Consider the following 19,098-nt stretch of genomic DNA (forward strand, 5'->3'; position numbering starts at 1 on the left):
CCGCTATTCGCGAGGGCTACGTTCCTGAGAAATGTCGCGAATATTGAGTTATGGCTCCCATAGTAATAAAGGGGTTCCGTTCCAAAGTATGTAATATATAAGAAAAACTAGCCTAAATTTTGTCTGTGTATGTATTATGTGTACCTTCATAATATGACTATGTACCTAGACAGTACATAGTGAAATGCAAGCATATGGCATCGAAATGAAAATAAGAAACAATTTAATATTAAATGTAATATTTATTAGAAATTTCAAACAAATCTTTCAAACTAGCGCCTTTGCTAGCTAAAAAAACTAATCCCGCCAGTGCTATCACCAGTTTCGCTAAAGTGTTGATAATGGAATTTTGCTTTTTCACGAATGATGAGTGAACATAAGGGAATTTTATTTTGAGTTCGTTCTTCTATCTACAGATTTAAAGCTTTTTCCATTTATTCTAATTTAACATCACGAGTTACAGAGCAAATTTTTGAAGCAATTAGCCTGTTTTCACGGACGCTACGGCGGATTTTTTCTTCAGATTTTTTGATTGGTCTGTTGACTCATTGACTTTATAATGTTTTGCCACTGAGGAGACACTTTCACCATTAGAAATTTTGTCTAATAACTCAATTTTATTCGCTAATGTCAGCACCTTTGATCTTTTCTCATTTCCCTTGTTATTCGTAGCCATATTTTTGCACGGGTTAGAAAGAACTTGTCCACAATAAAGTCACTTTCTTCCGTTAACACGCTCGAAAAAGCCTGTTTTACACTGCAAAATGGTAGATTTATCACTTTTGTAAGCATATCAATTTATAAATTAATAAATTTATTCAATTTATAAGCATATAAATTAAAAGCAAACGAAGAAATCTTCCATGACAAGCGCCTAACACATACTGAACAAGGATTAGCGAGAAACATCCACGCTCGCGATTTTGTCACCCCCCCCAACCACCGAGCGGTATTTTGACCGGGAAAGATAATTTTAGCCATGCCCATGTTTTTTTTTATGGCGGAAAATATTCACGGCGTTTTAAAATTTACATTTTTTTTAGATTTCATTTTATATTAAATCGGCAATCGCGAATACAGATACCACGAATAGTGGGGGTTTACTGTATATTTTTTCTAATTTGAAGTTGGAAGGATAAGCCTCTTTGGAGTTCATCCTTCCAACTTGGTAATGATTTTAATGAACTGAATTGTAACCAACTAGAAATCCTCAGATTAAAAATGTTTAAATATAGTGACTGGACAGAGGCCAAGTAGTGTACATCCGGGAGGGGCACTGTTCAGGCCACATTATATCAAGGAGTGATGTATATTCTTGCAGCGTGCACCCCATATCCAAAAATTTCATTACTTCATACCACATGCCATCCCTACCCGTTTGGGTAGGGAGGGCATGTAACTAATGGGAAAAAATATCTGCAAAAGAGTCCTAATCCTCCCAGACACTTCCTCATTAATTTAAAAATAAACGTGGTCTCAGTTTCAATCCCAATGATGTCCAATTTCACTTACACAAACCTTTTCTGACAGAATGGACAGAATCCCAATTATCAGTGACTGGACAGAGTCCAAGTAGTGTGCATCTGGGAGGGGGCACTGTTCAGGCCACATTATATCAAGGAGTGATGTATATTCTTGCAGCATGCACCCCATATCCAAAAATTTCATTACTTCATACCACATGCCATCCCTACCCGTTTGGGTAGGGAGGGCATGTAACTAATGGGAAAAAATATCTGCAAAAGAGTCCTAATCCTCCCAGACACTTCCTCATTAATTTAAAAATAAACGTGGTCTCAGTTTCAATCCCAATGATGTCCAATTTCACTTACACAAACCTTTTCTGACAGAATGGACAGAATCCCAATTATCAGTGACTGGACAGAGTCCAAGTAGTGTGCATCTGGGAGGGGGCACTGTTCAGGCCACATTATATCAAGGAGTGATGTATATTCTTGCAGCATGCACCCCATATCCAAAAATTTCATTACTTCATACCACATGCCCTCCCTACCCGTTCTTAGCACTGCACATCTTAGTTGTCGCAATTATGCATATGTCCATTCTGATATTCCCCATCAGAGACTTGGTAATCTGGAATCTCCTCTGGCTTATAATCTCTCTACCACATTCTGGCAAATTCATATGTTGCCTCTATCATTTTCCAAACTCCACTAATGACTTGGAACATTTTGACTTCCGCTCTTTGAAAACACTTTCTCCACTCCAACTTTCCTAATAGCGTGGTAATTTTCCTTTGTGAATTTAATGTTCACAACTCCAGCTGGCTTCTGTTTTCTAGTAACATAGGGATCCAGTTAAGATGCTAAGGCTTTTGCAATTGACTGGACTGACTGTTTATACACCTACAAGAATAGCAGTATAACAGTATCAAGAGTGTATGGGGAATTTGCCTTTTCCGGAATAACATCTCATCGTGGACGGTGCTGTGTGCAGAGAAAGGTGGAGGATGAACGTGGCCGTCGATGTTTGTCTCACATTGTTTCTTCCAATCAGAGAGTGACAGTGGCACACATCATTTAATGTGGGAGGTGCCTGAAACATCTCCACCAAGACCATCATATGATCATTAGTCGCAGACCCACCAGAGTCCCACTGCTAACACCACGACACAGGACTCTATGCCTCAACTGGGCAAAAGAACACGGCACTGGACCTTGGATGATCGGAGATGGGTATCCTGATCTAATGAGTCCCATATCCAGTTATTTCGAGCAGACAGGAGGGTGCATATTGGCAGAAACTGCACAAAACTATGCACCCACCATGTCAACAAGGAACTGTTGAGGCAGCTGGATGGTTGGTAATGGTCTGGGCAATGTTCAACTGGCACACATTGAGACCTCTGATCTGTCTAGACACATCCCTTAACTGTTCAGGTTACATGTACGTACTTGCAGACTATCTGCATTCCTTCATGGTCATTGTGCACCCACAGGGCAATGGAATCTTCCAGCATGACAATGTGCCTCCCAACAGAGCCTTGGCGGGTAGAACATGGTTCGGAGAGCATTCTACTTTTTTTTACCACCATGGAATGGCCTCCCTATTCACCAGATATGAACTCTTGTGGGGCATCTTTGGGATGACGTGGAAAGGTGCATTCGAGCTTTGAATTGTTCACTCAGGAATGCAAAGGAATTATGTGCAAAAAGAATGGTTGGAAATACCTTTGGAATGCTTTTCATGAACTAGTGAACTCAATACCTCGCCATGTGACTGCCCTTATACGGGCAAAAAGTAGATCTACCCGATACTAGATAGATATCCCATGATTTCTGTCCACTCACTGTATTAGGTAACTGTAGCATTAGTACATTATACTACTTTCATGGTTTAACACTTCATTGAGGGGCTGCCAACTTGCGTCACACCCAAATGCACAACATTTTTACATCAATGAAGATGTGAGTACATTCAATTGTGGTCAATAATTGAGCAATAGAAAAGTTACAGCACATGAAATGAACAACTGAGCAATGACAGCACACTGATTAAACCAAGGCCTACTGCATTATGGCTGAGATTTTGCTTAGCATCAATCACAGTTTGGAGTAGTATAAAAGCTGTAAAGCAACACACACACATACCCGGCAGTCCACATGGTGCAATGGGAAATGTTATTCATCGGACCAGACGATCTTCTTCCAATCACTCAAGGGCCTCAAGTCTTAGGGTGTTTATCCCCCTTTCACTATTGTTTTAAAATAGGAAAATGACTTCTACCCTAATTGGTTTGCAGTTTAATATGTTCTTTGCTTAATTTGAAGTTATTTTATTGATTGTTTTATTATTGTTTCTAAGAAAAAAAAAAATGGTAAAATTTTTGAAGACATTTGTTAAAATTTAATTATTTAGACTGCGAAAAACAAAACATCATCCATAGTGTGTATCCATAATAAAATTTTGAGTAAACACTTTTTTCTATAAAATTTTACCCTGAAAGGTCTTATAATGGAAGAAACAGGATGAGTTATCATAAGAATGAAAAGGAACATAAATGGACAGTATGGTGAAGCTGATGTCATTGAACTGGCTATTTACAATGTTACCTGATAGTGCAATAGAATTCTATTCAAGTGATGCAGATTCTAAATCTTGTCCAAATGCTTCTGCTGTTGTTAAAATGCTACAAGCAACAGATGCTGGTGGAGGGATGATTCTTCATAGATGAAATAACTGCCAATAAAGGATCCTTGCAACCATGAAAGGCAGCACAGTTGTTAATAATGATTTTTCCTTTCTTTCTATAATGGAGACATAACTAAACAGTGTCTTTATTTTATAAAGTTCATTTTTATAAAGTAAATAAGTTTCTAACCTGAGATCCGCATTATTGGTGAGCACACATCTTTTCGCTTCTTATGGCAAATCTTCAATAAGGTTGCTTCCACAGTTACCATCTCACCATGACCTTCAACAACAGCCAATAATAGAATGAATTAACATATACTTTCTAAATCAGAAAAAATAAATAAATATACGAAAAAAAAAAAAAAAAAACGACAAAATTTTAAAAATGAATTTGATATTTTTAAAAATTGAAATTTACTTCTTTAAAAGGCATATATCATACCAAGTGACTAAAATAGTTAAGTGCCAAATAATTTCAGTTTTCACTTAAATGAAAGTGATTCCTACAGTGCTACTATTAGCACATGCAGCAGTCTGGTTGATTGATTGATTTGGTTTTCAATGGCACATTGGCAGATAAGGCCATAATGCGCCAAGTCAAATTTAACAGGATGGTAAACATTTTGGTAGCCACATAAAGCAATTAATTATTATGTAAAAAAGGTATAAAGTAGAGTAAAAACAAAGTATAAAACTTAGATCTTTGTATATAAATTAATAAAGTATAAAAAGTTAAAAACGTCAGATATGTTGTCTCTGTCACTTTTAATCTGATTGTAAATGGTTCAGGCGGATTAATAAAAAGAGGTAAAACACAACTGATGTGCTTCTATAAAAACAGGGCATTCTATAAAAAGATGACGGACGGTTAATACAGCATTACACATTTCACACATAGGTGGGTCACCTGCCCTCAGCAAATAGTAGTAGTAGTGGCATCTGATGCAAGAAAGGAAGTGTATGAGCTTATGCAGCATCAGCCAAAAAAAAAAAAAAAACCCACACCATTCTCTCCAAATGCCTGTCCAGTTCCTCCTTAAATTTATTCAACCTATCAACTTCCACAACGACAGATGGAAGTTTGTTCCAGCTGTTAACCACCCGCTGGATAAAGGCAAATTTCCGCACATCTATTCTACATCTGTCCTTTCTTAATTTGAATTTATGCCCCCTTAGGTTCGTAATCTGAACAAGTGGAAGGATCCCATGAGAATTCAGCGTGCTCAACCAATTTGGCTTGGGATCCAGCAAAAGCGAATATCAAATTCTAATTCCACGAGAGAAAAAAGAATCTGCCGGATCCGGGACAGGATCGGATGAGGGTTATACCTCATAAATAAGAAGAGCCTGTAACACGCTCAATAAATCATATACCTTTAGTAGTTGCTATTTTTAATGTGATCTCAGACTGTTTCTATTCTTGCAACTCTGCAGTATAATTCTTGGGGGATCTTATTGGATAATTAATGTTTTGTGAGAAAACACAATAGCAGTTCCCACATTATTTTTTGTTATTTTTATTTGTTTTAGGAGCATTAGCAACTAAGGCCATATTGCTCCGGGGATATGCGGTGGTCATTCCCTGACCTTTCCGCATCCTCCATATTTGGTGGCTCACAGGCTCAAACCCCGGTCTAATCAAGAAGCGTGTGCTACGCACTGCTGCTCCTGCCCACCCGGCTACGGAGGCGCCCAGATCCCACATAACATTCTGAATTCGAGACATCTGTATAGACTGGGAGAAAGTCAGAATACTGCTGCCTATGTTAATCAAAGAGTTGTTGGTAGACATATGACGGTGTAGTAGCCTTCTCGCAGATCTAAAGAGAGAAGTCACAAGTTGGAAAATAGGCATGCCAGGGTGGAAGGAATTCCCTTGGCGACTGGGCAACATTGTCTACTATCATGTCTAGTTCATTTAACAGCCCTTGACTCCGAATACCAAAAGATTTGTTGCCGTAGAGGTTTTCCCAGTGTGGCTCAAAAACGGATACCCACGTGGGATGATCGAGCAGGGATTTCAATTTGAAGGCATACTGTAACGACAACTGCTTACGTCGAAGAGATCGAGATGGTTTATTTGCTTCAACATAAAGGCTTTGGACAGGACTTGTGTGAAATGCTCCAGTGGCTGTCCGGATGGCAGACTGGATCTAACCACCGAAGTACACATCTCTAGCAGAACCATAAACCTGAGACCCATAATCGAGTTTGGAACGGACAAGTGCTTGGTAAAGACCTTGATATTGTTCAAGGTTTAGGCCAAAATGGATGTCAGATGAACTAATGAGGCATATGGCAGAGAAGAAAAATGCATGGGATACATACAAATTAACACAAGACACAGAAGCCTATGATAGATACAAGTTGATATGCAACCAAGTTACAAAGGAGGTTAGGCAGGCGAAGGCAGATTACGAGAAATCCTTGGCAAGGGATGCAAAGAAAAACAGCAAAGAGTTCTTTATTATGTTAACTCTAGAAGGAAGGGGATGAATCAGATTGGTCCACTTGATATTGATGGGTCAAGTGTTGATGATCCTGCTCAGGTAGCTAACAAACTAAATGAATATTTTGCATCGACATTCACACATGAGGAGTTATTCAGCGAGGGGAATGCCAGAGGTGTATCAACTCTAGCAGTAAGCTACAGAATCTTGAAATAACTGGGAGTAAAGTGGAGGAGAAACTGTTGAAGATAAACACAAGAAAGGCACCCGGGGTGGATGGGATCTATCCAGTTATATTAAAGGAGGCAGCAAAGGAAGTAAGCAAACCCTTAGCCATAATTATGAGAGCTTCCTTGGACTCAGGGGAGGTACCCATAGACTGGAAATGTGCAAATGTGACCCCAATTCACAAAGGAGGATCAAAGGCTGACACAAGTAATTATAGACCTGTGAGCTTAACTTCTGTTCCAGGAAAATTAATGGAGGCACTGGTTAAAGAAGCACTGCAGGATCATTTAGACAAGACTTCAGTTATAGCTCAGACACAGCATGGTTTTGTTAAGGGGAAGTCTTGCCTGACCAACTTGATTGGATACTATGATGCAGTCACAAAAGAACTGGATGCAGGGAATAACTTTGATATTATATACTTGGATCTTAGAAAGGCCTTTGATACTGTTGCACATGGAAGACTGCTACACAAATTGGAGCAGTGTGACATTGGAGGCAAATTGCTGCTATGGATAAAGGGGTGGTTGAGGGGGAGAAGACAGAGAGTGGTAATCAATGGACACTGCTCATCGTGGACTGATGTTATTAGTGGAGTCCCTCAGGGCTCAGTGTTGGTTCCATTATTGTTTTCTGTATTTATAAATGATATTGATGATGGTATATCGGGATTAATGTCCAAGTTTGCAGACGATACAAAGGTTGGCAGGGTTGTCAAGGACACTACTGACACTATGCTGCTGCAACAGGATCCGGAAAGGTTGAGCAGATGGGCTGAGAGGTGGCAAATGAAGTTTAACATTGGCAAATGTAAAGTACTACACATGGGAAACAGCAACCCCAGAGCAACGTATCAACTCTGTGGTACAACACTGACAGTGGTAGAGAATGAAAGGGACTTGGGGGTGGTTGTGCAGGCAGATATGAAGTTCTCTGAGCAGTGCAGACGGGCTGCAAGAGTAGCTCATGGAGTATTGTCAATGATATACAGGAATTTTTCCAGCAGAGATAAGGAGGTGATTATTCCATTGTATAAGGCGATGGTCAGGCCACACCTAGAGTACTGTATACAGGTCTGGAGGCCTCATTTCAAGAAGGATGTAGAGCTGCTGGAACGAGTACAGAGAAGGGCAACAAGATTAGTGAATGGAACAAAGGGGTGCTCTTACGAAGAAAGGCTTAAGTTTTGCAAATTACAGTGTCTGGAGACTAGGCACCAGCGAGGTGATCTGATAGAGGTGTATAAAGCCTTGAATGGTTTAAGCATGCTCAATGCTGATGGGATTCTTCCTCTTGCTCAGAATAATCACCTGAGAGGGCATAAATTCAAATTGAGGAAAGACAGATGTAGGATAGACGTGCGGAAATTTGCCTTTAGCCAGCGGGTGGTTGGTTGGTGGAACAGACTACCATCCCTTGTGGTGGAGGTTGATAGCCTAAATAAGTTTAAGGCTCAGCTGGACAGGTATTTTGAACGAACAGAGGGGTGAAGTGGAAGTGGTTTTTTTTTTTTTTTTTTTTGGCTGATGCTACATAAGCTTGCTTTCTTGCATCAAATGCCTCTACTAATGCTAATGCTAAAGACAAAGAAAGTTGACGAAAGGGCACAAAGGATGTTAAGCCCTTTAACACACTTTGTCCTACGCTGACAAATATGTTGCAGAAATCTCAGCTTCTTGTTGAAAATAAGTCCAAGGAATTTGAATTCTGCTACAACTGGGATGTTGTTTTGCCCTCGCCTTAATTCTGGGTCAGGATGAAGATTACGTTTGCTTATGTTTGGACAGAAGTGTACACAAATGGTCTTCTGTGATGAAACTATGAACCCATCAGCCAAGGACCAGGATGTAAGGTGATCAATAGTTATTTGTAGTTGCCTTTCAATGACCCTCATTTTGCATGAACAACAAAATAAAGCCAAATCGTTAGCATAGAAGACATTGTTCACCGTGGGTGGAAGTTGTTCAGTAATAGAGTTTATTTTGATTGCAACAAGTGTAATGCTTAGGACGGATCCTTGTAGAACTCCCTCCTCCTCCTACTGACAAAATACTCGACAGAGTGTGGATCCTAAACAGACTTGAAATTGTCGATTCGAGAGAAAGTTTTAATAAAGAGGGGTAGGTTACCCCTAAGACCAAAGTTATAGAGGTCTTTTGATATGCCAAATCACAAGGCTGTGTCGTACGCTTTTTCAATATCAAAGAAAACTGCTACCAGGTGATCGGATTTAATAAAAGAGTCACAAATGTAAGTTTCAAGTCTGATTAGCATTGGTAGGGCATATGATGCAAAAAACATCATCTGCCAAAAAAAAAAAAAAAAAAAAAAAAAAAGCAGCTCCCATTTCACCCCTCCATTCGATCCAAATACCTGTCTAGCTCAGTCTTAAATTTATTTAGGCTATCAACTTCCACAACAGAGTATGGGAGTCTGTTCCACCAACCAAATACCTGCTGGGAAACTTCCGCACGTCTATCCTACATCTGTCTTTCCTCAATTTGAATTTATGCCGTCTCAGGTGATTATTCTGAGCAAAAGGAAGAATCCCATCAGCATTGAGCATTCTCAAACTATTCAAGGTTTTATACACCTCAATCAGACCACCTCGCACGTGCCTAGTCTCCAGACACTGTAATTTGCAAAATTTAAGCCTTTCTTCGTAAGAGCAACCCTTTGTTCCATGCACTAATTTTGCTGCCCTTCTCTGTACTCGTTCCAACAGCTCTACATTCTTCTTAAAATGAGGCCTCCAGACCTGTATACAGTACCAAAGGTGTGACCTGACCATTGCCTAATACAAGGGGATAATCACCTCCTTATCCCTGCTAGGAAAATTCCTGTATATCATTGACAAGACACCATAAGCTATTCATGCAGCCCATCTGCTGCTCAGAAAACTTAATATCTGCTTGCACAATTACCCCCAGGTCCTTTTCGTTCTCTACCACTGTCAGTGTGGTACCACAGAGTTGATACGTTACTCTGGGGTTACTGCTTCCCATATGTAGAAGCTTATGCTGGTGCAGCATAAGCCCCAGGCTTCCTTGCACCATATGGCTACTAGTAATAATAATAATAATAATAATAAATAATAATATCATCAAGGTGTTTCTGGGGAATGTCAATCCCAAATGGCAAATAAACAGAGCAGACAGTTAAGACGAATTGCTACAGCCTCAATGGTAGTCATAAGATGCAAAGGCTGAAATGAGATCTGGTTGCCGACAAGGATTGCGACTCTTCCACAAGCAGGACCATCCACAATTCTATCCTTACGAATGATGGTAATGTTATGCATAACAGGGTCATCATTTGCCTTTAAATAAGTCTTCTGTATGCAAAAGCAAGCTGGTTTGTGCTTTTGCAGGAGTGCCTTTATGTTGTCCATATTTGTCTGGAATCCCCAGCAATTCCACTGTAGGTATTTATTCATTATTTGGGCTTGGTGGTCTATCAGGTGGCTTCCAAGGTAATAATAATAATAATAATTCAGTGTCTTTGGAAAGAATATTAAGCTCTTTATACCATTGTTGAATGAATGGAATTGTAATAAAGTGTGTTTTTCCAATTATATTACTATTTTCTATGTTATCTACCGTTTCTTTGGCCTGTAGTCTAATACTCTTTGTGGTATAAAGTGAATATCCCCTATCTGTATGCGAGTTCTTCAATTTCTGTATGTAATGCAGTCTGAGTTGTCATATATTTAAATGCATTTGTAAACTGATTTAATATGAGAGAACATTTGTAGGTGAAAGGGTGATAACTAGCATGGTGTAAACACATCCCTGTTTGTGGGTTCATGGTAGATTTTGAACTGTAATTCTCTCTCTCTCTCTCTCTCACTTGTTAGCATAAAATTTTAAAAATTAATCGTACTCGTCTGTATATCCTCATTCCCTAATGTGAATTTAAACCTTGTATGTACATTGTTTAGAGTCCATAAAACATTATTAATAGTTTGCTCATCCGATATTATGAGGATGTCATCCAAATATCTTCCGTAAAAAGTAATCCTAGGTAAAAACGGTGATAAAAAGGTTAGTTCAATTTTATTTAAATATATTTCAGCAATAAGACTGCTAAGACCCCATAGGTAACCTGAATATCTGTCTATAAACATTATTCTGAAAGGACATGTAATTTGCTTGAACAAAAAATAACTCAATTAAAAATTTCTATGGTTCTATTTGGTTCTATTTTTGAGAACTCAGTCTGATTTACATCAATAGTGATATTGTTAAAAAGGCCCCATATTGTGTTCAATGCATATTCTATTTTGACATTAGTGTGTAACAACACTATATCTAATGAAAATAGTTTGTTCCCATCTCCTATCGTACGAGCCTTTAAATGTGTAAATAATGTGTCATAATTTTTTCTGCTAAAATCCAATACTTGTCTAAATGGCTTCATTATACAATATAAATGTGAGGCCAAAGGGGCAAATGGCAAGTTTTTATGAGACAATAGGTCTGATGGGATGGCCCTCCTTGTGTAATGTAATTTGTACAAATAATATGGGTATATTATTCGTCCTCGCCTTAAAATCTTTTAATTGCACAAAGGAAATACACCAATGAGCCAAAACATTATAACCAGCAAGTCATTATGCAAATCAAAGCAACTGCAGATGAACTACAGCGAGTGCATGAGTAGGGACACGGTATAAAAAACACCAGAGCTCCGTTAATCAGTGCTACTCTTGTTCTTCAGAGAGAAAAGGCAGCGGACTTAAGTGAGTTTGACAAAGTCCAAATTGTAATGGCAAGACGACTGGGTCACAGGATATCCAAAATGGCACGACTGGTGGGATCCTCACAGTCAGCGGTGGTTAGTACGTACCGAAAGTGGTCTGAGGAGGTAAAATCCACAAAACACTGGTGAAGTGCTGGATGACCACGGCTCATTGATGCTTGAGGTGAGCGAAGACTCTCCTGGATGACACGTGGCAACAGAAGAGTAACTGTGGCACAACTCGCCAATAATTGGAATGTTGGTGACGAGAGTAATGTTACACAACACACAGTATATCAAACCCTGCTGAAAATTGGACTGCATAGCCGCGGCCACTCCGAGTGACCATGCTAACGTTTCACCAACGATAGCGCCTATAATGGGCATGTGAGCATCGAAACTGGACCGTGAGTGATTTGAAGAAAGTCGTCTGGTCAGATGAATCACGTTTCCTGTTGCACCATGTGGACAGCCAGGTACGTCTGCATCGTTTACCTGGAGAAGCGATCGTGCCTGGATCGTCGCTGGATGCACTGTGGGATGAAAACAAGCCGGTGGCGGCGGTATCATGCTTTGGGTGATGTTCTACTGAGATACCCTGGGCCCAGTCAGCCCAGAGCTGGACACTCTGAGGTCTACCACCCCTAAACATCATTGCTGACAAGGTACACCCTTTCATGGAAATTATCTTCTCCTCTGGCACTGCAGTCTTTCACAAGGATAATGTGCCAGGCCACACCGTCCAGATTGTTCAAGACTGGTTCGCGGAACATGAAGACTCCTATGTATTGCCCTGGCCTCCAAATTCCCCAGACATCAGACATCTGTGGTTTGTGTTGACACAGCAACTCCGATCTGAGGAGTCTCAACCACGGACCTTATACGAGTTAAACGATCTGCTGGTTATGTATTGGTACCAGATACCACAAGACACATTTAGAAATCTTGTAGTGTCCATGCCTCGCAGGGTATGAGGTGTTTTGGCTGCACGTGGATGACCAACATTATATTAGGTAGGTGGCCATAATGTTTTGGCTCATCAGTGTATAGTCTGTTTATGTAGTCAGTAAGGGATTTGTTATATCATTTGACAAGACCTTAAAATACTGTAATATCGACTTGTTTATAGGTAGTATTGTCTGATATAATATCAGTTTATTTGTGTAATCCATTACATTTAACACCACTACAGTATCCCCCCCCCCCTGTCTGGCTTTTGAATTACTAGGTCTTAATTCTCTCATAATTTCTTCAGTCACTCAGGGTTTCATGGTGAATTTGAGAGGTCTAGGACTGAGTTGGGGCTTTCGACTATGATCTCAGGGATGTCTCATCGTTCATGGACTAAGAGAACTGAACACATTTAATTGGATTTTAACAAAGTCATATGTATTTTAAATCATTTTCAAATTGGGTTTAAATAAGTCACTTCAGAAGAATTGTGTATAGAAGTCACCTTATGAAGAGAAAGAGGACTTTTGTAATTTTTAAATGTGATCAAAAATATAGGGTACAATGGCCTTTGTTGCCCTTAGATTACTGTAGTATGTAGTGTTATTGCAATGTAGCTCTGGGGGGGGGGGGTTTCTTCCAACTCCACGTCAAGCAATGTGATGAATACAAAGCTCTGCAAGTTCTTCCGGCCTCATGGCCAAGGGATTTGTTTCAACACAGAAACCTCTAGGCAGAGCCAGGCAGTTGGGAGTGAAAAGCACTGGGTGGGTGAACCCTGGAGCAGACAAGGCTACAGACAGGCAGAGACCAATGAAAAAAAAAAAATAAATAAATAAATAAATAAAATAAAAGTTAACAGTCACCTGAGTGAAATGGGGGACAGAAGGGTACCACACAGGTCAGGATGCCCATCCTGCTCTGGGAGTTGGATATGATAGTTGGTGGCGGGAAAACCAACCACGTGAAGGGTGCTACCCGTGTTGGGGGAAGCAGATGGGGGAGTGAGAGATCAACCATCCCAGGTGGTAGGAATGAAACAACATATGAAAAGAATCCCTATGTAGGAGAACCTGCATTGGTGCTATTCCACACTGCCCGGGAGCAGGCCACACCATCCAGTGTGGATGGTGTGGCCTGCTCCACACGGTGTCTTGCCCATCATCATCTTGGGGAGGGGGGGGGGGGGAAGTGAACCATTTGCTGCACTAATAATGCTCATTCATACTCTACTTTGTTTCTATTTTTGTACTTTTTTCTTACATTTTTCTGTTAATGTTATATGGCTAAGCTAAAGAACGCCAACATAAGAACCATGAGAAACTTTTACCAGTCAAACATGTTTCACAGTACCGCAGCTTTTCCCTGCATTCTAAGTAAACAGAGGGTGCGTGTTATCGGTAGTGGAACTAAGTGGTCGATAACGATGTACTGATTAGTTTTTTCTTATTATTAAAAGCAGATTATCAGAGTTCATAAATGGGCTGAAATTTACTTATGGGTACACCCTCCAGACTTGCTTGTCTTAGGGTGTTTATTCCCCCTCGTGGCTGTTTTAACCCGATAGGAAAACGACTTCTATATATGCTGCATATTATCGGTAGTTGCAGTAGAAGTTGTTTTCCTAGAGGTTAAAACAGCCTAAGACTGAGTCAGTCTGGAGGGAATACACATAAGTAAATTTCAGCTGCAAAGGCATTAAACTCATGAATTCCAATAATCTGCTTTTAATAATTGGAAAAAACCAATCAATACAACATTATCGATTTGTATTGCAATTACCGATAATATGTGCTTGTTTGACTGCTTCAACAGGGATGCGATATACTTAAATATAAAGGGTGTGAAAATATTTGCTGATGCTATCAAGGCAGTGTTAGGTGGGTCGGAAAAACACTAGCTTGGGGGGCATACATGGAATAACAGATTAACAGTAGCCGTTGGCAGAGATGAAAGTGATTCTTGCACTGCTTCTATTGGATTCAGCAGCAGCCTGGAAAACAAGATGCAGGGCATTTCAGACACTGCTGGGAGTCATTGCGGTACAAATAAACATGGGTTGTGTTAGGGTAGCTAAGAATAGGAACAGGTGCATGTATACTTGCGTGTACACCAATGCTAGGAGTTCGGTAAATAAATTTGATGAATTTGAGGTGTTCGTAAAAACATCAACAACAGCAATATGGCAGATATTGTTGGGATATCAAGAGATGTGGTGTCATGCAGATATAAAGAATGCAGAACTGGAATTTGGGGAGTACAATGTGTACAGGAAGGACAAACAGGATAGAAAGGGAGGAGGAGTTATGCTATTAGTTAAGAAACACATAAAATCGAAGGAAATGCAGCCAGTCAACATTGCTGTACAGCGCAGTGTAGAGTCAGTTTGGTGTGACATAAGAACTGGGAGATATACAGGGAAATAGAGTGGGCCAGTAAATCAGACAGTTTCATAATGGGGGATTTTAATTTGCCAAATAATGACTGGAATTTGTGGTTTGGTCACTCATAAACTAGCACGGCTTTTGTGTATTTGGATGATTGTTTTCTACATCAGCATGTTCGGGAGGCAACTAGAGGGAGTAATACACGTGATCTGATTATGAGTAGTGATTCTTCATGTATTAAGAATCTGCAGATAAAGGAACCACTAGGTGGCAGTGATCACAGTGTGCTGAAGTGGGATTTACTCAAAGAGCTAACTACCATTGAGAAATGTGGCAGAGAAGAAAAATGCATGGCATACCTATAAATTAATGGTGACATGGAAGCCTTTGATAGATATAAGCTGGTCTGTAACCAAATCACAAAGGAGATTAGGCAGGCAAAGGCATATTATGAGAAATCTTTGGCAAAGGATGCAAAGAAAAACAACAAAGAGTTCTTTACCTATGTAAACTATAGAAGGAAAGGGATGAATCAGATTGGTCCACTGGATATTGATGGTTCAACTGTTGATGATCCTGCTCAGGGTGCTAACAAACTAAATGAGTATTTTGCATCTACATTCACACATGAGGAGTTATTCAGGGAGAGCAATGCCAGAGATGAATTGAACTCTGGCATTGAGCTAGGTGATTTTGTAATAACTGAGAGGAAAGTGGAGGAGAAATTGTTGAAAATAAACATAAAAAAGGCATCAGGGATGGATGGGATCTATCCAGTTATATTAAAGGAGGTAGCAAAGGAAGTAAGCAAACACTTAGCCATAATTACGAGATCTTTTTTAGGACTCGGGGGAGGTACCCATGGACTTGCGATGTGCAAATGTGACCCCCGATTCACAAAGGAGGATCAAAGGGCGACACAAGTAATTATAGACCTGTTAGTTTAACTTCTGTTCGGGGGAAGTTAATGGAAGCACTGGTTAAAGAAGCACTGCAGGATCATCTAGACAAGACTTCAGTTATAGCTCAGACACAGCATGGATTTGTTAAGGGAAAGTCTTGTCTCACCAATTTGATTGGATACTATGATGTGGTCACAAAGGAACTCGACGCAGGGAATAACTCTGATATCGTATATTTGGTTCTTAGAAAGGCTTTTGATACTGTTTCACAGGGAAGACTGCTGCACAAATTGGAGCAGTGTGGGACTGGTGGTAAATTGCTGCTATGGATAAAGGGACTGTTGAGTGGCAGAAGACAGAGAATGGTAATCAATGGACACTGCTCTTTGTGGACTAATGTTATTAGTTGAGTCTCTCAGGGTTCACTGTTGGGTTCGTTGTTGTTTTCTGTATTTAGAAATGATATTGATGATGGTATATCAAGCTTAATGTCCAAGTTTGCAGACGATACAAAGGTTGGCAGAGTTGTTAAGGACACTAATGACAGTACACTGCTGTCATTAGTGTCATAACATGCCCTATCTGTTTACCGAGAATGCATGGAGAAGCTGCGGAACTGGGAAATGCATTTTTTTTTTTTTTTTTTTTTTTTTTTTTGGTAGTTGTTGGCGCATCGGCTTCTGTGGACATAATGCACCTCCAAAGGTTTTTGCAGTACTTTGATCCAAGCCCGAGGCGAGATTCAAACCCGCGACCTTTGGGTTGCCAGGCAGGCTCTTTTACCCACACGGCTAGCCCAGTCGGCGGGAAATGCATTTCGCCACTAAAAGTGTCCTAATATTTCTCCTGCTATGTGCCTAGTGGAATTATCAATAGATGTAGTGAGGATCGAGTGACTATCAAATTGGATTATATTAGAAAACATTTCCAAATTCGCTCAGTGAAAATTCCACGTAATTTGTTGGCTGGAGGCATTGTTTCTATCCGTCTGTATTTTGCCAATTATAGGATAATGGTCACTGTTGTGAAGATCAGTTAATACTGTCCAATCAAGGCTAAGATAAATGGATGGGGAACATATTGTCAGGTGAAAAGCGGAACCTGATCCTGTAGGCAGGTGAATACCTGCCTACAGTGTTAAGTGATGTTTTCAATTATCCGCCCTCTCTGATCCATGTTAGTAGAACCTCACAACGGATGATGAGCATTTAGATCACCAAGAACGCATACCGGTTGGGGCAGTTGGTTTAGTAAATCATCAAGTTCTGCAGTGGAACATGAAACATTTGGTGGAATATAAATAGAGACAAGAGTGAATGTAATGTCAAGAACAATGTGAACGGCTACTACTTCCAGAGTGGTGCAAAGCTGAATAGTACATTTCTACGAACTAGAATTGCTGCTACTCCTCTTGGTGGAGATTCAGAACATCTGTCCTGTCTGTATATATCTTGTCTGTATATATCTTGAGAAGTGGGGAGTACAACTTGATGATAAGTATGTTTCCCGTAGACAAATGCTTGCAGGATTGTGCTGGTGCATTAAATATTTTAATTCATCCAGATGAATTAAAATATTGCTTCTTAGGCCTCAAAAATTCCATTGAATGATTTTTTGCATTATTTGATTTTAGGTTAGGCGGATTGGTCTGACCGCTTTGTTTTTCCTTGGTAATGTTTATATTTCTCTCTTTTTGAAAATGCCGGACGAGCAATATCCATCTCATCTACTGCATGTAGTAGGAGAACTGAATCATCATAATCCAATTTCTCGTCAATTTCCATACTTCTTTCAGTTAATTTATTCTGGGTAGGATTTGCATTATTTTCTTTTGTTAATGTTGCAAAATAATGTTAAAGTTCCAAAATAATGGGGGCATTATTTTGGTGCTGCTTGGTTGGCTTTGTATTTTCAGAATTTTATGTATTGTTCATCTTTGTTGCTGTCCATATCTCATCATTTGTGAGGAAATATCTGATCCATTGAGAAAGAGATATTTTAGGAGGAATTGCAACACTGGTCTGTGTTGAGAACTCTTTATTGTTTTTGACTGCATCAGAATAAGATTTGGGTGGCATCACATTTCATATCTGTTTTCTTGCTTCTTGGTACAAGACATTTTTCTTTACTTTGTACTTCAGTATTTTCTTTCCATGATTCACAAGTTCTGGAATATCCAGCAACTGCCAGGGTGCTGGGTGAGCACGCTGGCAGTTGGGACACTATGGTGCTGCTGCTGTACATTCAGTTTGGGAGTGGTCTGGTAAGTCACACAGTGGACAAATGGCCTTACCTTGACATGTAGTTTGAGAATGACCATACTTCTTTGCATTTAAAACATCCGAGTGGGTCTGGAATATATGGACGGATCTTACAAGAAAGACAGCCAGTTTTAACTTATGCAGGAAGATTCGGTGTGTTGAAAGTAAGAATAACATTTCTGGTAGGTGTAAGGACACCATCCTGTTTTGTCATTATTCTTTTGGCACTGATGACGCGTTGTGCTTTAAGTTCTTCAACAATTTCTTAATCAGGAACATTAAGGAGATCCCATTCTGAAATGACCCCTTTTGAGGTGTTTAATATTCTGTGTGGGGATTACAGAAATTGGAAGACCTCCAAAGGTCATTTGCTTCAGGAACTGTCTAGAATGACTGGGTTGGAAGTTTCTATAAGAAGATCTCCTGAGCGAAGGTGTTTGAAAATTTTGGGCATACCTGCTACAGTCTCTAAGCTTTTCTGCACAAAAAATGGAGATAAGCTACTAAGAGGTTTCATTGATAAAGAGTGTAAAATCAAAAAAGCAGGCAGGTCATGTGAAGAATCATCTTTTTTGATTCTTTTTGCTTGAGATGACTCAAGTTGATGCGAGCACATAGGCTCTACAGTCAGTGATATTAATGGATCCATAATTGCTCCTTTTCGCCCTGAGTACTGAATTTATACCCAGGCTACCAGCCCCACCATGGGGAGGCAGGAGCAGTGCCACAACTGGTGGCACTGCTCCTGCCATATGTGGGGCCTCTGTAGCCAGGTAGGCAGGAGCAGCAGTGTGTTGCACACACTTCTTGATTAGACCGAGGTTCGAACCCGTGACCACCAAATATGGAGGATGCAGAAAGGTCAGGGAATGACCACCGCATATCCCCGGACCAATATGGCCTTAGTTGCTAATGCTCCTAAAAACCAAATAACAAACAAACAAACAGTTACCAAATGATAAGAGATTAGTGGTTAGTGTGTTAGAGAAATTGGTTATATATATATATATATACAGTTAATTCT

General features: G+C 39.9%; 1 protein-coding gene across 1 annotated transcript in view; it reads right to left on the bottom strand.

Annotated features, from left to right (window-relative positions):
- Su(z)12 (Polycomb protein Su(z)12) overlaps positions 1–19,098 on the bottom strand; it is a 953,568-nt gene that overhangs the window by 472,412 nt on the left and 462,058 nt on the right. The window contains exon 6 of the mRNA XM_090377077.1: positions 4,343–4,435. Coding sequence (XP_090233203.1) covers positions 4,343–4,435 — 93 coding nt within the window. The remainder of the gene's footprint in view (positions 1–4,342; positions 4,436–19,098) is intronic.

The sequence above is a fragment of the Mastigoproctus giganteus genome, chromosome 7, assembly GCF_048544385.1.
Source record: "Mastigoproctus giganteus isolate SK-2022 chromosome 7, ASM4854438v1, whole genome shotgun sequence".
In the NCBI taxonomy this organism is placed as follows: Eukaryota; Metazoa; Arthropoda; class Arachnida; order Uropygi; family Thelyphonidae; genus Mastigoproctus; species Mastigoproctus giganteus.